The sequence below is a fragment of the Vanessa cardui genome, chromosome 21 (assembly GCF_905220365.1).
Source record: "Vanessa cardui chromosome 21, ilVanCard2.1, whole genome shotgun sequence".
Classification (NCBI taxonomy): domain Eukaryota; kingdom Metazoa; phylum Arthropoda; class Insecta; order Lepidoptera; family Nymphalidae; genus Vanessa; species Vanessa cardui.
This window is the reverse complement of record NC_061143.1, coordinates 1,185,994-1,204,720: the sequence shown is the minus strand read 5'-3', so window position 1 is coordinate 1,204,720 and position 18,727 is coordinate 1,185,994. Positions and strand designations below refer to the sequence as shown.

Sequence of the window (18,727 nt, the reverse complement as noted above, 5' to 3'; positions counted from 1 at the left end):
GTATATTTGTAAGACCAAATTGTACCTAAGTGTAGTTTGTTTAGTTTTCAATTCAAGAAAAAATTTTTCAGTGTAAGTATTATAATTAATATTTACATACACAGCCCTAAATGATTAATGAACGAAGAATGAAAGGATTTAAATAAAAAAATGTAAAATATCCAATTCCTTTAAAAAACATAAACTTTAATACTAATAAGACTTGGCTCAGCTCAGTGTATAAATATCTTGTTGGAAGATCATGGGTTCATATTTGGGTGAGCACTGACTTTAAATATACTTATTTCAGCAAGATATTATCAGCTAGTTTACCCAGGCCTATGTTGTTGGTCATCAACAACTCGTAAATTTCACACTGTTGAGCTAAGGCTTCCTCTCCCTTTGAAGAGAAGATTTGGAACATATTCCACCACGCTATTGCGGGTATGTGGATTCATACGTGGCAGAATTTCTTTGAAATTAAACACAGGAAAGTTTCCTCACATGCAGGTTTCCACACTGAATTATTAATATAAATATAAATTTGCCTGGGTTTGAACCCGCAATCACCGGTTAAGATGCACTAGGTCATCTCGGCTGTTGTTGTTGGTCTAACAGTAGCAATTTTAATTATAGGTTTTTGTAATTTTTCCAAGGTACAAAATGCTGCTTCATTGCTATCGTAGCGTCTTATATGGTCGCAGATCCCGAGGTCCAAGGGTCAAACACCGTCAAAATTTGGGTCAGTAAGATATTATATTGGATGCATGTATTTGGTTTTATCATTCGAAAAATCGCAGTAACAATGTTTCCGCGCGGGAAAACGCACAACTGTCAGAAGGCTCGTGAAACAGTTGGTTAGTGATTTGATTTTTGCTGAATGTGTGAATAGATATTGAATTTAATATGTCTTACATGTAGTCGAGCATTTCTACGATGACGAAATTTCCTTTTTAATTTCAAACAGACATCAATTTTATGTATATTTATAGTAAATAGTCATGTAAATATATTGTTATATTTTAGTGAAAGTGAAAATCTATCATTTTTCTGTATGTTTTTTGAATTGTCTTATCATAGATTAATCTCGAGAATAATTTGATTCAAGGTTTAGAATGTCGAAATCGCCAAAATCTATTAGGGCTATATCATCATAATCTCACAAATCATATCATATTTTAGGTATTTTACATAATAGAAATCGAGACCCAAATAAATAAATCATATAATCATTATTTGATAGTTCTAATGCATATTGACGACCTCCGTGGTCGAGTAACATGTACACCGGTTTTCACTCCGAGGTCCCGGGTTTGATTCCCGTACAATTCGATGTAGAAAATTCCTTTGTTTTCTATATTGCCTTGGGTCTGGGTGTAAATGGTACCGTCGTTACTTCTGATTTTCCCTAACACAAGTGCTTTAGCTGTTTACATTGGGATCAGATTAATGTATGTGATGTTATCCAATATTTATTTATTTATATTATAAACATATGATTCTACTTAACATAAACCGTAACTTAAATACCTTAGCAAAAGAAGACATTATGATTATTTATAAAATATCACGGCTATTTTATTAATAAGAAATTTTATTTTATTTCATTTAATGATAACTTTGTGCAAGTGTGTTTGGATAGGTACCACCTATATATACATATTCAATCGCCTAGCAGTAGTTTTCAGTATTGTTGTGTTCCGGTTTGAAGGGCATATACGGCACTCAGTTAACTACAAACACAAGGGATAACATGTTGGCTGCCAAAGGTGGCGCATTGGCGATGTAAAGAATGGTAAATATTTCTTTTATTGCCAATTACTTACCATCAGGTGGCCCATTCGCTCGTCCGCAGCCTCAAATAAAAAAATAAATGGCGATCGGTAAATACGAGAATTTCTTTGTATTTTAATATGGATAGTTTTTCTTATCTCGCTGATCAAATGGGATAGAATCGTTTCGATGAAACGAGTGATGACTCGTCCAGTTTTTCATCCTGGAGTAGGAGGAGGCTAGGTAGTGGCCATTATCTTGAATCAAACTATTCTCAAGATTAATATGACTATTCAAGAAATATACAGAAAATTTATAGATTTTCACTTTCACTTAAATATATACATGACTATAAATATACATAAAATTGAGATCTGTTTGAGATTTTAAAAAAATCGTCATCGTTTGACATAGAAATGTTCGGAAAAGTATTTTTGCATGGAAATTTAGGACAACATCACATACATTACATGACAAAGAAATCAAAATCAAAATAAACTATATTCAAGTAGGCTTTTACAAGCACTTTTGAATCGTCATTTAACAATTAAGTGAAGCTACCACCGGTTCGGAAAGTAGATTCTACCGAGAAGAACCGCCAAGAAACTCAGTAGTTACTCTTTTTCAACATTTAAAAAATACAATCATATTAGTTAAATACAATTATATATGTATGTAATGTATCCTGATTGAAATTCAACAAGTATTAATTCCAAGCTTTTTTATCATCTACAAAATCTTGTATCGAATAATATGCCTTTTTTTACCAATGTTTTTTTTTTATAAACGATTGGAATTTACGAAACGGCAAAGTTAAAAATGTCTGCTCTGAAAAATGAAACCGATAAAAATGATTATTCTGATCCCAATTTAAGTAGCTAAAGCACTTGTGTCATTGAAAATCAGAAGTAAAGTCAGTACTACAAACAGCCAAACCTAAGATAACATAGAAAACTAGTAAACTCTAGAACGACTCGGCCGGGAATCGAAACCGTGACTTCAGAGTGTCGTACGTGAAAACCACACACACACTACTCGACCACGGAGGTCGTCAATTTCTAGAATAAACTTTGAAAATCGCCGCTAGATGGCGCTACAACACGTACTGTTGTCATGTGAATTCGTTTCTGTTAATTATATCAACATAAGGATATTGTCCGTCGGTTTTTACTATTGTTTGTTTTTATGGAATTGGTTAGCGGACGAGCATATGGGCCACCTGATGGTAAGTGGTCACCATCACCCATAGACAATGACGCTGTAAGAAATATTAACTATTCCTTACATCGTCAATGTGCCACCAACCTTAGGAACTAAGATGTTATGTCCCTTGTGCCTGTAGTCACACTGGCTCACTCACCCTTCAAACCGGAACACAACAATACTGAGTACTGTTATTTGGCGGTAGAATAACTGGTGAGTGGGTACCTACCCAGACGGGCTTGCACAGAGCCCTCCCGCTAAGAAATTAAATTAATATTACTATAAACAAAATGTCCCAGCTAATTGTTTTATATTATTAACGCAAATGAAGGAATCTTAGGAGAGTTCAGTGTGCTAATGACCAGTGGTTGGATTGCATTTATATTAACCGAAGATTGCGGGTTCAAACCCAGACAAATAAATACTGTTGACAAATTGACACAGACAAACACTATTGTAATTTTGTGTGATTCATTGTCCAATATATACATACAGTGGAATAAGCTCGAAAACTGCTTAAATAGAGAGGTCTTAGCCCAGCCGTACTCTACAAGCTGTTACTTTAATACAAACAAGATTATATAAAATTAGAGAAATATGCATATACTTGTATTTGTAATTTTAATGTGTGTGATTTCTGAAGTTTTGAAATGATCGAAATTCTTCTAAGTAAACCCTAAGTTAATTAGTAGCGAGGTAGAATGTTTAAGAGAATATTTTTGACAGTTATTGAAACTTTTTTATTTTTTTATTCTAGTATTTTTAAGGGGCTTTTATGGGCAGCCTATATGTCGGCAGCATCTTTACTCGATAAATTAAATCAAAAATGGTTCAAAGAGTAACACTAAATTAGTTTGAGAGAAATGACAATTACCCACTAATTTATAAATTTTAATTGCTAAATTATTTGATGGCTTAGTAAATATAAAATTAAAAAAATATAAAAAATGTTAATATTTTAATGTTTGTTTCAAATTATTGAAACTATAAAAGTTAACACAGTAGTGTTTCTTCTAGTTTCATCTGTATACAACCCCACTTAATATTTCATCCCTATGTTTATAGATAGGTATGTCTGTTTTAATCGTTTGAAAGGGTGAGTATTATTAGATTACGTCATAGACAACGCTATGGAAATTTTGTTTAACGCTCGCCTAACTTAAAACCCATCTACGATTATATACCGCAGTAATAGACAATAAATTAAACATTTTTTTAAAAATACTTTTTGGTAATACTTATTAACATTGGCTGAATAACTGTGGGCTGTAGCCAATGTAACAAAAGCAATTAAAGAAACAAAAATGTCAATTGAACCGGTACACTGTTACAGTTATATTAATCTATTATTTATCTTTTTGTTAAATAATTCTCTATCTAGTTCATGAAGAGAGTTTTTTTTTTAATTATTTTTATGAGGACAAAATCTGTGATTCCTAAAGGAATATCTTTGGTGGAAATTTGAATAAAGAAATATTAATATTTCTTTTGTTTTTTTTTTTTAATTGAAATTTAGTTTCATGCTTATGAGGATAGAATAATTCCAACGGAGTAATAAAGTCTTCGACTCAACTCCCAAATTCGTAATGTAAAATATGTAGTTTTTTATGAATTCCAATCAACTGCAAATGTTTTTTTAAGTTTTTTTAATAGTAATAGCAATACCCTAATTAATTTATGAAATAGATATGATATAAGCTGATACCTCCAGAAAGAATCAAATCAAAGGTTGCAACAGACGTGCGACGATGAGTATTAAATCGAATTAAATCATATGATAAATTTTATTCGGACAAATACTACGTCGGTTTATGATTTTGTATTTATAATTTATCACGTGATCTTCGGAGAAGGAAAACTTCTTGACATATGAAAATCCTCACACGTAACCAAGCATTTTCAATATTTTCATTACGAAAAGAGGGAAACTAGACGCTTACTCTTTTATCTTATGACGTAATCGGAACGTTACTTTCACTGTTAGCCGTTTTATATTCCATTATAATTATTCTTTATTTTTTAATACGTGTTTTAAATCTTCACGCAAAGATCGAAGTAATAATAGGTCCTCAAATAAAAATTAATCATAAAATAAAAAATAAAAACAGCAAACTAAAACGCCGCCTTACATCGTTCGTGCCGAAATAAATTAAAAATGATAATCAGCTTGCAAAAGCTTAATTCTCCACTGCCTCAAAACCGACGGGTTCGTGGAAACTATAAAAAACCTATAAAATGGCGGCCGCCAACGGTACCGCGAGTTTACAAAAAACGCGTATTAAGACTGAAATATAGGTTACAAGCATTTTGAGTCTACCTGCTTTCATTTTGTGAAAAAAAAAATACAGTAATTGCCGAAGCAATTTTCAGCTACAAAGACACTAAAGTAACTTTTTTAATAATACAAACATTAAATTATGTGTTCAAGACCTTACAGGATAATGCCATCGAGTTTTTTAATTACAAAATAATATTTTTTTATATTGTTAAAGAATGTTTGTTATTTCTATTCGATACAGTATTTGAGTTAGAAAATATCGCAACAGTAATTTAAAAAGTTGTAAACTCGAGCCGTCGTCCCGTACCCTTTCGATCCCTTCACATAAAGACTCAAAGGCATACATTAGCAAAAATTCGGTCCTTTATGTTCTTTTTTATGTAAGTGAGGGCAAGGAAATTGTGGGGCCACATGGAGGGGCTGTGGGGTGCTGGGCGGGGCGATGCAGCTGCACCGGCATGACAGCTAGGGCTCCACCGCGGCCCGATGCGTTCAGTCGCGACGCGCACTTCATTACGTACACGTCACTGCGACTATCCGAAACACCGAACACGAGAGCGCGGGAATTCCAATCGGAACGCGCTTGACAGTTCTCATTTTTTTTTTTTTATTTAATTTTTTTTCTTTTCTAGCCAGTGTTATCTATTTTACTTATGATAATGATATATTATTGAGTAATAGTGAAGTTTGTAATTGGCGGGTTAATGTGTGCGAGTGAGAAGGGAGATATGGAGAGTCCAGGCGAGGATACGGGACGGGGTGCTCCCCCGCACACCCCCGCGCAACCGAACGGGTCCAATAAGATCATCGGTCGTAACGTGAATGGGACCAGTAAGTCACAATATTGTTAAAACAAGTTATTATTTAAAGTTAATTAAAACCAAAAAATAGAGTCATTTTAAATAACTGGTAATGAGCAAGAACTCGTCTTACTGATCTTACCTTTTTGAATATTACAATAACTATCTTATTTCTTCTTCTTAATTATGCAAATTATTTTTTAAGTCAAACTAATAAAACTAATGTACAAAAGATAAAAATAAAAGACTTAAATTAATATATAGATATACTTATTCTATAATAACTATTTGAAGAAAAATAAATAGTAATAAAGTTAACAAAATACAAGTATACTTTTGGTAAGGTAACTGTGTATAATTAATTACATCTCTTCATGTATTCCACCAAAGTAACTAACTTTGGTTAAATAATAATTACACTTCGAACGTATTTAATTGTTTCTTTTCATAATTAAACACGTGACACTTAAAAATAATGGGTTACCCATTCACAAAAAAGGTCCGATTATTGGACATTGCAACATTAATTATTATACTTTTTAATTCAATATACATCTGTCATGTGTCATAAAATTCTTTGCGTAGTCTGAATACAATTAAAAAAAGTACACGCTATAGATAACAAAAAAATATTGTCCAAGGAAACACGATATAAGTTTTACTATTGATCAAGTTTGAATTGAATAAATAAGATATTATCGAAGTATTTCTCACCTTTGTAAATTAAACATTATGGTATGTTTAATTTGTTCTATGCGATGAATATTAATTAGTTACAAGATAATCGGAAATTCGAATTCTAAAACTCAAGATATGATCTCAATTTGAATTGAAATTTAATCGTATATCTTTATTATAGTTTCGTTTAAATTTGGACTTAAAAATGCAGATTATAAATATAAAATGTTTTTTTTTTTTTGAATATCATAAGCATGCGTAATTAAATAACTCAATGAGTATACTAGCGATATCGATGTTCCATATTCGAATGTTACGTATTCGTCGAGTCGAGACTTTTTTTTTTTAATCTAAAACAAAGGTCTGAAGTTTAATATAGAATGTATACCCTAATTCCTAAACAGACTGCTACGGTATGTAAGAGACCACTGTGCCTGTAACTACAGCTAATGTAAAATATTTTTATTGCTTTTTGATGGTTGAATAAGGGTGTTTCCGCAGATGGGTCTGAACAATACTAATAACATAATATTATAGAAACAATATATTCCCAAAGATAAATAAAGGTCATAATATATTTTTCTTCGCCCCATTCTATAATAGATTAAAACATAATTTATAAATTCTATCATTTATATATAAGGCGAATACCAAATTCGGATCAAAAAATGAACTCGTTCGAACTAGTTGTATTTTTAGACATTGGAATAAATAAAGAAATTTACTTTGGTATTTAGCACCTTTGCAAATTAATTGTGTGCCATGGAATGATCAATTAATGAATTCCATCAAGGAGTGTAATTTATTTTTTGTCGAATTGTCAATACTAATGTTAATAAAGGAGAATTGAAGTGCTCGCATTTAAAACGTTAAGTGACGAAAAAAAATGACAATTCAAATTTGTATAGTTTTTTATTTATCAAATGTCAAAAGCATAATGTCAAATTAAGAAAAAAAAGTTAAAGTAAAATGTTATCGTTACGTTTTTTAGCATTATTATTGCAAATATAATCCAAACATTTCAAATCCAATACTAAAAGATTCCAAATTTAAACTGATTTATTTCTTATCTTGTGTTATGTGTATATTTGATGTTGACATAATATTTTACAATAATTTACAAGTAGTATTATTGATTTTGAAGATTTTTTTTTTTTTTTTTTTTATGGTATAGGTTGGCGGACGAGCATATGGGCCACCTGATGGTAAGTGGTCACCATCGCCCATAGACATTAACGCTGTAAGAATTATTAAAAATGTTTATAATTTTATTGTTGACATTGTTTTTAAATATTACTAAACAATAACGTTATCATTTCATAATGACTTCATTAAACATATCAGACAAAAAACAACATTGAAAATACATATTTTTTAACTATTAAAACATTTTTGCTCAAACTTGTTCAAACCTACTCAAGCTATCATAATTTATACTTATTAAAATGAATAAATATAGATATACAGTTTGGCAGAATAACTGTGGACTCTAGCTTTTGTTCATATGTAGAAAAAAAGGCAATGACAGTATTTGCGTTCTGTTTCATTGACTTATATACTTTTGTTTATAATATCTTGAACGCGATGCGGTCATTGTTAAATTTATTCATATTTTATATGGTTTAATGATATGGGGCATATATATAGCCTCTAAAATGTTCATACACGATTCTATTTTAATCAGTTTCTTTTTAATTTACAATGTAATTCATTTGTTACGTTTTGATTATATTTTTATCAAATATGTGAGTAATATTTGTCTTGTGACGTATACCGCTGGCACGCAAAAAAAATACAATTGATTATACCTAGTATAAGAGCTCATGGCCCGTAAGAACTCGTGCATCTTAACCGGTGACTTCGGGTTCAAAACCAGGCAAGCACCATTATATATATGTGCTTAATTTGTGTTTATAATTCTTCTCCTGCTCGGCGGTGAAGGAAAACGTCAGGAAACCTGCATGTGTCTAATTTCATCGAAATTCTGCCACATGTGCATTCCACCAAACCGCATTGGAATATGTTCCAAACCCTCTCCTTAATGGAAGAGGAGGCCTTATCTCAGCAGTGGGAAATCTACAGACTGTTACTTTATCCCTTATGGTATTAGGCGAACTAATTTCCTGCTGTTCACAGTTGTTTAAGTAATGTAATTCAAAACAGTTTTAGATTGTTTACTTTTCAACAGGAAATTTTTGGTATGTAAAAATAATTGCCGAAAGCATATACTTCATACTTTGAAAGCATTTGTTTAATCGCGATGTTACTATTAAACCATCAAGTGAATACGAAATGATCCAGATTTTTTTATACAAAACTATCTAAACCTGCGGCTTTACGTGCGTCAAACTTATTAACCATTATCACATAGTATTTTATTCCCTTGAGGAGTTAATTAAATAAAGACTCGTATCCTATATCTTCCCTGAGACTCAAACTATCACTATAACAAAATACATCTAAATCGGTTCAGACTTCAGCTGTTTATACGAGCATAGATAACAGAGTTACTTAAAATAATATTAGCATAGATTAATATCTTGTCTACGGAGACATATCCCGCCTTTTTTCTTGTGTCGTTTCTTTTTAGAACTTATTTCTTTTCTTATTTTCGATCCGTATGTTTGACAATCAATTAAGCGTAAGGCCGTTTACACACAACGCTATAAAAGGCGATGATTGCGGGTTCAAACCCAGGCAAGCACCACTATATATATGTGCTTAATTTGTGTTTATAATTCATCTTGTGCGCGGCGGTGGAGGAGGCCTTAGACCAACAGTGGGAAATTTCGTTGGTCGACTCAGATTGTAAATTAATGAACTAAACTCAAATATGTCGTACTAGCGACTTAGACACTTTGACTTCACACGTTTATATATGAATAAAGTAAATATAATTAACAGCCTATATCACTTGGGCATAACGTATATTATTACCTGTGGAAAAAAATATAATTGCATCATTAGTTCAGGAGATTACCTTCTGTACACAAACAAATAAATTACCTCTTTATAATATTAGTACATATTCGTGTAACTCTTACGATTTCTTAGAGCAAAGCAAACTAGCTTGTAAATAAGTTTCTTTATTACACTTACTTAATACCTACTTATTGTATAGGGTATTCTGATGTATGAGCTATATTATTCTAAAGTTTCATTAAAAGTTACTCAGTATTTTTCTACATTCTCACGCATCCTCATCAACGAATTTTAAATATTAGTGGAATTAGTACTACGCCAATGTGTCCGGTTTGTCGCGTGTATGTAGCCTGCCTTATAAACGCAAAGGCAATTACGAACCGCCTACCGCAACTTGCGTCGCCGTCTGTAATGCCTGTATTTTGAATGAACATTTTGACACTAAGTGTCAATTAGGTCAAACGACGCCAATTTGGTTAAACACTTCATTCATCATTCCCTGCTTTTATTGGTTATTGGGGTTTGAAGTTTCACTGTAAAAAAATCTGTCATACTTTTCCAATCGACCACCATTTGTTTTTCTGGCTGGAAAAACGCGCTACGCTCTTCCCCCACGTGATGGATGTATGTGTGGGGGGGGGGGAGGTATATGTGGGAGTCCTCGGTGCCCTGTAGTGCGCCCCGGTACACTGGAATATCCACTAAAAAACCAGCGGTACCTTCTCCGTCTTTCGGCGGGCGCCACAGGATCGCTTACGCACGCTACCGTGACGCCTTGAGGGTCCGACCGACCTCCTATACTTAATCTCTTTCGAGATCGCTTCTACCACCTAGCTATCTATCTAAAAGTCGCGACTAACACAAATTAAATATGACTAAATACCATAGGCTTAATGAGGCAAACTGCTTGTCATAGCTGAAATTAAAAAAAAAAAATCTAACCATAAATAACAGACGAAGTCACATTCTGCAGTTAGCAAACACAGTCTCGATTGCAACCAATGAAAAGGCATGTTTTTGTTCGCATTGCATTTCCTACAACAATCAGGCTGTTTTTTACGAGACATAATTCCGAATGATAAACATTAAACAAAAACATAGAACTAGCCACGGAGCAGTGATCGATGGAAGTGCCACGACGCTTGGATACCATCGATACATCTATATACAAACTCAAAGGTGACTGACTGACCTAATCTATCACAGCCTAAATTGGACGGGTAGGGCTCAAATTTGCAGCAGTAGATGTAATAACGTAGGAATCCACTAAGAAAGGATTTTGATAAATTCGACTCCGAAGGGGATTTATCCAATTAGGGGTGGAATTTTAAGAGGATGACAGTTTATATAAATCTTAGATTTTCGAAACACCAAAAAAAGGATATAGACTATTTTTTTCCCAAAAAAATAACAACCAACACTCAAAAACGCGAGCAAAACCGCGGGCGATAACTAATTGTCACACTATAGAAACGATTCTACGCTGCGTCTGTCTGTTCGAACGCGACACACTTAACAATTAACAAAAGGATTTTTATACGATTTTCACTAATGTATGGACTGATTCAAGAGGAAGGTTTAGTTGTCTAATTCATTTAGGTTTGGTGTAAACTGACTAAAATGTGATGATGATTCTTGACGACGAAATTATGCCCCTTAAGGGCTTTATTGGTTTGTATCGCGTAGACCGATAGATATAGACCATTATTCCACTCGAGCCCATATAAACGCACTTTAGATTAACATGAGATTTTCTAATAGTTCTTCTATGTACTTACACGACAGACAGTTCGTGATTAATATGAATTATATATCTTGAATTATATATCTTGATTAATATATCTTTATTTATTATACAACACTAATCAACTTAACTAATTATATATAAATTAATTTCACTACCAAAATTTCGACTAAAACTGACTTCCAACATTTTTTTTGTAATCAATCAATGATAAAACGTCAATTAAATCCGTTGTTATAATTAACTGTAGTTTGTATGTATGTCCGTAGATTAATGCCATTTCCATGGAACTGTACAGTTCCGTGGTACGTTACAAAGAGAATTCCCATCACATGCGATGGGATTCGAAGCCGTTGCGAGGTAATTTGTGTTTTTCTGCGCCATCGGGGCCGCCGCTTTGTCTTAGGATGACTTTTTGTATGGCACTCTGCTTCTTAATGTTTCTACGCCTGGATCAGACCGTCTTGATACTTGATTGTTGTCGTTAATTGATTTATTTACAAAGATAGTAAGATATAATCTGTAGCAGCAGTTATTTATTGTGTTATTTTTCTTAAGTATATATTGAGTTCATATTAATAATATGTAACATACATTTTTTTAATATAAATTTCCTATAGTAGTACATTATAATTATAATACTTAATAAGCTAGTAGTTTTATTAAACAAATATCCCATATTTAAAAGCTTGGGAATTGTTTTCAGTTTAAGATTATTAAGTATATTGTTTACTTCACGGTGGTAGCTTCACTTAATTGTAAAACTACGATTCAAAAGTGCTTGTGAAAGCCTACTTTAATAAAGTTTATTTCGTGAATGTGAGAGTATTCATACTGTAATCAGTCTATTTGCTTAAGTTTATTAATCTCGAACAGATATTATTAATCTATATAATTAAAAACTAAAATACATTTATATTGTTACACAAAAAAAATTTAGGGTATAGAGTTGGTACAAATGAATTGGAATAAAGTAAATTAAACATATTTTAGATAATAAAGTTCTATTAATACACAGTATGACTTTTGATCAATAAATATCAACCATAGTTCGATCACTGTAATAGAGCGATTCGCGTATCCTAGAGCTGAACGTAAAGTATCAAAACTGGTTAGTCGATGTACAAATAGTCGTCGCAAAAACCGGAGTCTGTATGGAGATCGGAAAAACCGTGGAAATGTGGGAAAAACAACGCTCACATGCTGCAGAGCAAAAAAGATGCACTCACAAGTGTAGCGGTGGTTCTGTACAATGGCCGCCGCGTGGCTTTATTTCATTTTTTTTTAAATATATAAAACCTATTTAAAAGGATCTTTTTTTCAGTTATAGAAGATTCAATAAAATTGATATTTATATTTAAATAATAATATCATCATTACATAGAACGTATTCACATTGTTTACATTTACAAATGAAATGACTTCATAATTTTTTTATTAAGTTATAATTATATTTAAAAAAATGCAATAGTTTGCGTGTTAAACCGTTTGCTGATCAAGCACGGTAAATTGACTTTGGCATAAAAGTGTGTTATCTTTGCATAGGAAACAGTTTTTTTATTTTAAATATGGAGTCAGCTATTTGTATGAAAACCTCAAAAATTATGACATAAACACACTAAAAGAATAACAATTAAAAATAACTTTTTGGACTTATATTTCGTGTAAGTTTTTCACATTCATTTATTTTGATTGGATTTCATAGAAATAAATTATGTTATTTAATAGTCATTTTTTTCCAATAACCATAGAAAAAACAAGTTTTATATAATAACCTCGCTATTTAGTTACGATAATTATATTTTTTTGCGTTTAATAATATTTATTTAAGGCGAATGTAACTTTTTTCTCGACTTCGTACGAACGGGGAAAAGAAATGTTATGTAAATATTTTATAAAATGCAACCGACAAAAACAAATCATGCCTCGCTTTATAAACCTATGCCTGAAAAACACGAAACAAAATGGCGGACGATAAAAAAAACCATAAAGAGCGAAGCGTCTACGCAGTGTTCCGTATGTTATTTGAGATATTTTAATGGATTTCGTTTAAAAGGTTAAATAGATACAAAAGTATGATTTAATTTTGATATTGGCATTTCATTATTTATCTGTGGTTAAAATTTAAAAAGTAATATGACATTTCAATGCCAAGTTGAATTATAAAATTTGTACGTATTAACGTCAAATCAAATCAAATTAAATTATACTTTATTCAAGTAGGCTTTTACAAGCACTTTTAAATCGTCATTTAACAACTATTCTAATAATGCTACTATCGGTTCGGAAAGTTCTACCGAGAAGAACCGACAAGAAACTTAGTAGTTACTCTTTTTCGCCATTTAAAAATGGCAAATAAGTACGCAAATATATAAAGTATAATTAATTAAAATGATATTTTAGTATCAATGATATTAATTTAAAATATACTGTATTATTGCAAAAAAATGTTCGCATCGATGCGATTGTCTGCTCTGTGTTGCCTTATAAATATAAATTGCATAACATTATACCAATGTTGGTTTTATAAAACCATGATGCAAGGAATTAATTTAAATTTATTTATTTATGATATTTGAAATATTTAAAAAATATATATTTCGATAAGTGATAGTCTATTGTATATGTTTATAAGCAAATAAGTTTTTGTTTGTGCTGGCAGAATAATTACGACGGCAATAAATTAAAAAAAAAAGTATTGATACTATGTTGTTTTTAATATAATCTATGATATTTTTAGTAATTATATTCGCTACGTCTGTCAAAAGTATTTAAATAATGCAAAATTTAAAGAAACAAATTATTTCTGTAACTGTTTTTATTACGCAAATTCATTATATTATAATTTTTAAGTTGAATAACAAAAAGTACTAAATTTTTATTTACGTACATACAATGAAACCCCATCAAACAAATTTCTATCTTCTGTGTGACTTAGACAAGGATAGAAAGTCATTTAGTTCTATTTATTTAAAAGATTGAAATTAAGGCAATAAAACCTCGTATTGTATAGATATCACACATAAACATTAAATAATAATGTACAAAAACATAATATATAATGAAAATCTATTAATTTCAAGCTCATTTATCAATATTAATACATATTATAAATGCTAAATCGATTTTTATTAAATTTTGTATGAATCAAGCTTGATCTCCAAACGTGAACAAAACTGCGGATACCACATAATCATGTACCTATATATATGTTATACGATATAGTTTAATTATTAACAAATGTTTTAATAAGTTTTAAATTTATTTATTAGTAAAAAAGAACCCATTTTAAAAGCGTGCGGACTTCTATTAAGCTCCAGTGCTTTACTCGTGTATAAGTTTTTTGCGGACAGACGGCTCGGAGCCTCTTCAAGAATGGGTTAAGGAGTCGCCGGTAACTTTGTATTGATTGTTTTTATAGAAATATTCATGACAATTTTATGTGTGTGGTCAACTTATTGTGGGGTTATGTCCCAGCGCTGGGCAAAGGACTTTCCGGTACGATGTTTATCGACTATATTATACATATTAAAATCAAAAATCAAATCAAAATAAATTTTATTAAAGTAGGCTTTTACAAGCACTTTTGAATCGACATTTTACAATTAAGTGAACCACCGGTTCGGGAAGTAAATTCTACCGAGAAGAACCGGCAAGAAACTCACTAGTTACTCTTCAGTATTTAATTGATATTGCATTCTATAAACTACAATCCCTGGAAAATTTAACATAATCTTTGGTGTTGGTTAAAAATCATAGATAAACATTACAGAAAATTATAATTTAATTATCATTACATAGCATTAAACAAAGTCGATTAACGCAGCGCTGTTTGTCGCTATGTATGTCTAGATAAAGATCTAAAAAAAAATTACTCAACGGATTTTGATGCGGTTTTTTGTAACAGTGATTCATGAAGAAGGATTATCTATATAATACACGGACGATACAGTTAAGAAGCTCTGATAATTTTAGATAAGTTGATAGATAAGTTTGTAATGTGATGTCGTAAATAACAAAATTCTGTAGTATATTTAGTATCAGCATTGGACCCTTGCGAAGACAGGGCGGGTCGCTAGTTTTATCTGTTATAGAGATACCCTAATGAGCGGAAAATAGTTAAACTAAAAAAATGGTTTTTAATTCGATCCGAAACTCACCTCACCCTTAATAGAAGGATGGAATAATCTGCATATTATGTAGATTGCTTTTAAAATTTTACGCCATTTCGCACGACAGTCTTAAAAAATATGTCTTACTCATTTTTTAGGCTATTTTCTTAAGTCTTAAAGATCAATATAATAACTATTTTGTAACCTTAGTTCCTAAGGTTGTAGGCGCATTGGTAACGTGAATGGTAATTAATTCTTTTTACAGACCTAACGTCTGTCGATAGTTGCCTTACTGTAATTGTCATCTCATCATTTTTATGGTACGAGCCGAGATGCCCCAGTGGTTAGAACGCGTGCATCTTAACCGATGATTGCATGTTCGAACCCAGGCAAGCACCATTTTATATATGTGCTTAATTTGTGTTTATAATTCATCTCGTGCTCGGCGGTGAAGGAAATAATCGTGAGGAAACTTGCATGTGTCTATTTCATAGAAATTCCGCCACATGTGTATTCCACCAACCCGCATTGGAATAGCGTGAACAAATCCTCTCCTTAATGGAAGAGGAGGTCTTATGCCAGCAGTGGGAAGTTACAAGCTGTTACTTTTAATTTTTATAAATAAAAAAAAAAACAATTCGATTTATATACGAACTAGTAGTAGCCCGTGGCTTCGGACACATATAAGGGTGGAGGTTGTCATATGTTAAAATAAGTAGTCTATGTTGTTTTTTTGGATTTCAAGTTTGCTTCATACCAAATTTCATCAAATTCGGTTTAGCGATTTGATCGTGAAAGGGCGACAGACAGACGGAGAGAATTACATTCACATTTATAATTTTAAAATGGATATTTTCAACTCTTGTCTAAATTCAAAAGAGTGGTCACAAATAATTATAATACTACATGTAATGTTCACATATATGATTGTAAGATCGGTTTACAAGTTACATATAAATATATATTATACATAAATATCACACACACACACACACACCGTCTGCACCCGCTCCCAAATCATATATTTTATATTCCCGCGCTTTTCGCGATGTGTGTCACTCGAGGGGACAGATAAATAAATACACAGATAATATATATATCCATATACAATATAAGTCCAATAATAATTATTATATTATTACAGATCTCTGTAAACTACACTACATATTTAAGTTTTCATAATTAAAACATAGGATTTGACAATGGTTGCTTTTGTAGAATATGTTTATGATTGAACAGCGTTTACGGTACGATTCGATTGAGATGAACTGATAATATGTTAGTTGATCTGCAGCGGATTACACGCGAACATCACCTGGGATGGGATGCTAGTGTAAGTCAAGTCTGGATAAACAGATAGACTTGATAAACAGCATCCCACCTCTGTTCTTCAGAAGTAGCGAAAACTGCTTACAAAACTATCTTTACAATAAATTGATTAGTAAATTAACAATAAGTAATAAAAGATTATAATCATTTTAAAAATACTGTCACACAATGAGATCTATGATGTCTTGGTTCTACAGACTTAAAATCCCTGGCGTCACTCGACATTGTAATAGTAAAATATGTATATTAGTTTAATTAAAATACAAAAAAGTATGTATAGTGGACTAATACGAAGTAACTATACACCATTCTCGACGATAAGCTTGTTTACGTGTTTAAAGATAAAATATGCAATGTTGACTACGACCATAAATTCTGAATATAATTTGGAACTAATATTTACAGTGATTATATTTAATTAAGATATTATTTTACTATATGTGATTAGGCGAACATAAATCTTAAATCAATTAATTTAACATTATATTATAAGGTTTGTCTAGTCGCCATTGTTATGATTTCCTTTATTTCAATGATAATAAAGTTTTTTCGAAACGCCATAAGATTTTAAAAGCGAACGGATAAGCAAAGATGCATCAGTAAACAGTGCAACATAGGTAGTCCGAGTTTTTGTTGAATATTTTTTCAAGTCTTTTGTACTTCTCGAGTTTGCTTATTTAACAATGCCGTTTGCCGTTGTGTGAATATGCAAATCGTATTTAATTGTCTTGCGGTAGCCGCTTTTTATTGTCTGTTCCACAGTCCGTTCGGATCAGGCTCGTCTGAGTGACGCATCTGTCATTTCAAATATTAAAACGTTCCATTTGACGCGTTCGAAAAAAACAGAAATGATTCAAAGCGACTGGCTTTTTATGAAAGCAAGTGAAGATTCAACGATAGGTTTTAAACGGTCTATCGTGAATGCGTAATGTTATATCAGGGAACGATTTCAAGTTTTTCAGATATTCGCCATCGATAATGCATGGCTGAATTTTCATGAGCGCAATATTTATAGTCACAATTATGTCTGGCTTTGCGCCCTCGCCATATACTCCTCATTGATAATAATACAAAAACTGTCGCCGACAGCACAAATATACCTTTATCGAATCGGTATTTTTTTTTTACCGTTGTTAATTCCACACATAATGGTCGGAGTCAAATGACCGGGCGGCAATAAGAAATCGCGAGAATTTTAGCGATGCCCGCGCAGTCTTTTAAGCGCGTTTTTTGCCGGGACGGGTTCGGACGACGGCGGTTTTCGATGTTTTTTGCAAAACCCCGATGAAAACCGTAATGGCATTTTATCGTGCATAAGAGCGGGCGGAATCATTAATTATTTATAATAGGCGGCTAGCGCCGAATCGCGAACGTCATGTTAATTTCGTCGGTCGCATCGCCAATTTTTCCCCGACGACATTTTCGCGCGCTGTCATTTTAGAATTTTTTTTACGTCTAGGAACAGAATGTTTACTTTTTAGTTCTTGCCAGTCAAAGCCAGTTTGTGAACGTTCTGAAACTGGGTCGCGTCAATCATAATGAGAATATAATAAATAACATTATATAATATCGGTTTGAGTCATGTTTTAGTAAATTGTAAATGTGTGTAACGTTATAATTTTAAATTATGAATTTAGGGTAAACGATATAGTTTAAAATGAAACGGTGTTGCCAGCATGCAATCGATAAAAAATAAAGGTTTAAAACTGGTGTATTATATACATAATTATTGTACACAATTAATTTAACTAACTAACTACTGATCCTTATGAAGCGAACTATCATTTAAACTTCTATTATAATAAAGCGTTATTAAAATGACACAAAATACAAGGATTAGGTTTTGTATGCTTATTTAATCTGTTAAGATAAAATTAATGAATCATACGGAAGCTAATCGATTGATTTG

At 31.9% G+C, this 18,727-nt stretch overlaps 1 protein-coding gene across 1 annotated transcript in view; it reads left to right on the top strand.

The window, feature by feature from the left end:
* The first annotated feature begins 5,961 nt into the window (after nt 1–5,961).
* LOC124539077 (NGFI-A-binding protein homolog) overlaps nt 5,962–18,727 on the top strand; it is a 39,273-nt gene continuing 26,507 nt past the window's right edge. The window contains exon 1 of the mRNA XM_047116400.1: nt 5,962–6,064. Coding sequence (XP_046972356.1) covers nt 5,962–6,064 — 103 coding nt within the window. The remainder of the gene's footprint in view (nt 6,065–18,727) is intronic.